Genomic DNA, 2,889 nt, shown 5'->3' with positions numbered 1-2,889 from the left:
GAGGAAAATCCGTTGTATGCCGGTTACATTGTGAGAAAGAGTTTGTTTCAGATGGTGAATTCATGAATATTATTGCAGATACCTCCTCCTCCTCCTCGCCCGGATTTTGATACATCTCGTGAGAAATTGCAAAAATTGAGTGAAGGGGAACCAACTATGACTCGGGAAGAATTTGCAAAAATGAAAGCTGAATTGGAAGCGTAAGATGAAGACATTCTTCGAAAAAAAATAATTATTATTGAATTAATAGGGAATATTTGGCCACATTCAAAAAAACTGTGGCTATGCATGGATTATTTTTGAATCGTCTTGCTACTCATCCTGTTTTAAAAGATGATTCGAATTTTCAGATTTTTTTAGAGTATCAAGATGCAAATGGAGTGATTATTGACAACATTATTGAATGTCGACTTTTAAATATGTAAATGTTTTGCATTTTTAGTTGAATATCCGAGGAAAGAATAAGAAAGAAAAGTTAGAAAGCATCTGGAAGCGGTTTTCTACTTCAGCAGATGAAGTGCTATTGTCAAATCAAAAAGTAAGAATTTGGAATAATTATGTACTCTGAGAAAACTTGTATTTAGGATTCAGAGCCGTTTTTTGAACATGAAAAAAATTATCTTGTAGAATATTACGGTCATGTACGCGAGGCAACTTCGCGATCTGACAAAATGACAAAGCATTTGAAAAGTATAATTATTGTAATATTCCACTATTATAAAGTAAATTTTTTTTTGTAGACATGTCAGATGTAATGATGAAAATTTGCAGCTCATTGGAAACCCTTGGTGGAATAGAGAAGAGTCCTGAATTATCAAAGTATTAGCGAAAGCTGCTTTTACAATTTGTTCATTGTGTTTATACTGTTTTTGAAAATTTTAAATTAGGACCGTTTTAAAAGTTGCTGAAACGTATGAAAAGTGCCGGAAGCTTGAAGCTCGTGTATCTTCAGATTTTGACTTGAAGTTGTCAGGTTGATTTTCAATTTTTATATTAATTTTTTTCAAATAAATAATAGTTACTGTTTTAATTGCTTGTGGTTGTGATGAATTTTGTTTCAGATACACTTCGTTATTTCATGCGCGACACCCAAGCGGCGAAAGATTTGCTTTATCGCCGACTGCGATGTTTGGCTACCCTGGAAACTGCTAGCAGAAATTTGGATCGTGCAAGGATGAAGAATCGAGATATTCCGAAGGCAATTTTTATTTATTTATTTATTTATTTATTGCTGAAATTTAAATTTTTATCAATTTCTAATTAATAAATTCTGTTTTTTAGGCAGAATTGGATAAACAGAATGCTAGTAAAGAATATGAAGCGATATCGGAAAAAGCTAAGCAAGGTGATCTATTTTGTTGATGTTGTTTACTTATTATTATTAATTTATTGTTCTTTGTTTAAGAATTGGAAGAGTATAAAGTACGCAGAGTGGCAGCTTTCAAGAAAAGTCTTGTTGAATTGGCTGAATTGCAGCACAAGCATGCAAAGGTAAGCTGATCGGTATTTGTTGATAGATTTCATACTTTTTTTTTATATCTTATAATTTATATTCTGTTATGTGCATTAAAAAAATAACATTTAGATGAAATAGTATACTTTCAATTTTTGAATATCTTGAAAAGTTGTATATAATGAGCATTTTTTTACGAGCATGGAATTATTTGGTTTTTAATTTCAGACCCAAGTGCATGTTTTAAAATCAGCGATTGCATCGCTGAAAGAAATGTCCGCCTGATGCCTGATGATTATGAACGCTTTTGTGGCTTCGTGGATGAAATTTTTTGTAATATCTAAATCAACCAACCATCGTTTGATTGATTTTAAAACGCAATTTTATTATCTGATTGTCTGTTTAAGGTATTCTATGCGGTATTATTTTTATTATCATTTTTATGCGTTTGCAAATTTTCAATTTACTTGTTTGTTTTTGTCGTATTTTCGAGGCAGAGCAGTAAAAAATACGATCATTATTTGTACTTTATAAAAGTGTTCTTTTCATGCATGAATATTAATTTCTCTAAGTTGGAAGTCATGTGTGAGTGAAGTAGTACTGGTTGAAGTTAATTTTGCAATGAGCAACAGCAACAACTCTGTACAGTATGCAGCTGACGATGGGCAGTTTTCTTGTTGTTTGCATTATCCGTTTTACAAATGTTTACTCGCCTGGATGGATTGTTGGTGGTCAGTGTTGGAAATTGTACAAGGCTAAAATGTAACCAAGCCGGTGGATGGACAATTTTCAACATTCTTCGTCGGATTGAAGATTCAGAACTGGTTCGTTTCAAGCATTATTTCTATTCTTATTCTGTTTGATGATACAAGCGTGAAAACATGCTTCATTGTTTCATTTGGAAAAATGAGAAATAGTGTAAAAATGTTTACATAATATTTTGTCCCAATCCAATTGATCCAATTTCCAACCAATGAAATATGAAACTAAATAAGGGATAAAAATCCACAAAACAAGCTTTTGTGTTTCGCTGGTAAATTTGTAACTTTCCGCTTTTTGATTTTCCCTGTGGGGTCGTGGGGCCAATGGGAAAGCTGAACATTTCCCAAAAACCGGGGCCTGGGTTGAAATGGGGCTGGTTTTTGGGTCAAGTGGATCCTCCAAAACTTTGCATACTGGGAGGGGGGCAATAACGGCGCCCGGTTTTTCGGCGGGGTTTCAAAAAAAGCTTCACATCCGCCAGTCCCCTGGGGGGGCCCCCCTGGGGGCTGAAGGGTTCACCCCGCAAACCCCTTACCGGGAAAAAGAAAGGGAATGGAATCAATGGGGCCCCGCTATTTGGCCCCACACCGACCCCCTATCTGGTTGTGGGACACCAACCCCTGAGGGGGTTTAAGACCTTGTGAGCCCCTACAAATTATCCAAAAATGAGATCC

General features: G+C 35.1%; 1 protein-coding gene across 1 annotated transcript; it reads left to right on the top strand.

The window, feature by feature from the left end:
- Positions 1 to 78: 78 nt before the first annotated feature.
- Tsp_12360a (sorting nexin-6) lies at positions 79 to 1,738 on the top strand (the record flags this gene model as incomplete). Its single annotated transcript, XM_003370397.1, has 10 exons — positions 79 to 200; positions 251 to 380; positions 443 to 538; positions 585 to 690; positions 741 to 819; positions 888 to 973; positions 1,062 to 1,166; positions 1,286 to 1,345; positions 1,406 to 1,491; positions 1,682 to 1,738. Coding segments are annotated over 10 exons (927 nt in total), but the record flags the coding sequence as incomplete, so codon positions are not given.
- Positions 1,739 to 2,889: the final 1,151 nt, after the last annotated feature.

The sequence above is a fragment of the Trichinella spiralis genome, assembly GCF_000181795.1.
Source record: "Trichinella spiralis strain ISS 195 chromosome Unknown Scfld813, whole genome shotgun sequence".
NCBI lineage: Eukaryota > Metazoa > Nematoda > Enoplea > Trichinellida > Trichinellidae > Trichinella > Trichinella spiralis.
This window is presented reverse-complemented; position numbering and strand designations above follow the sequence as displayed.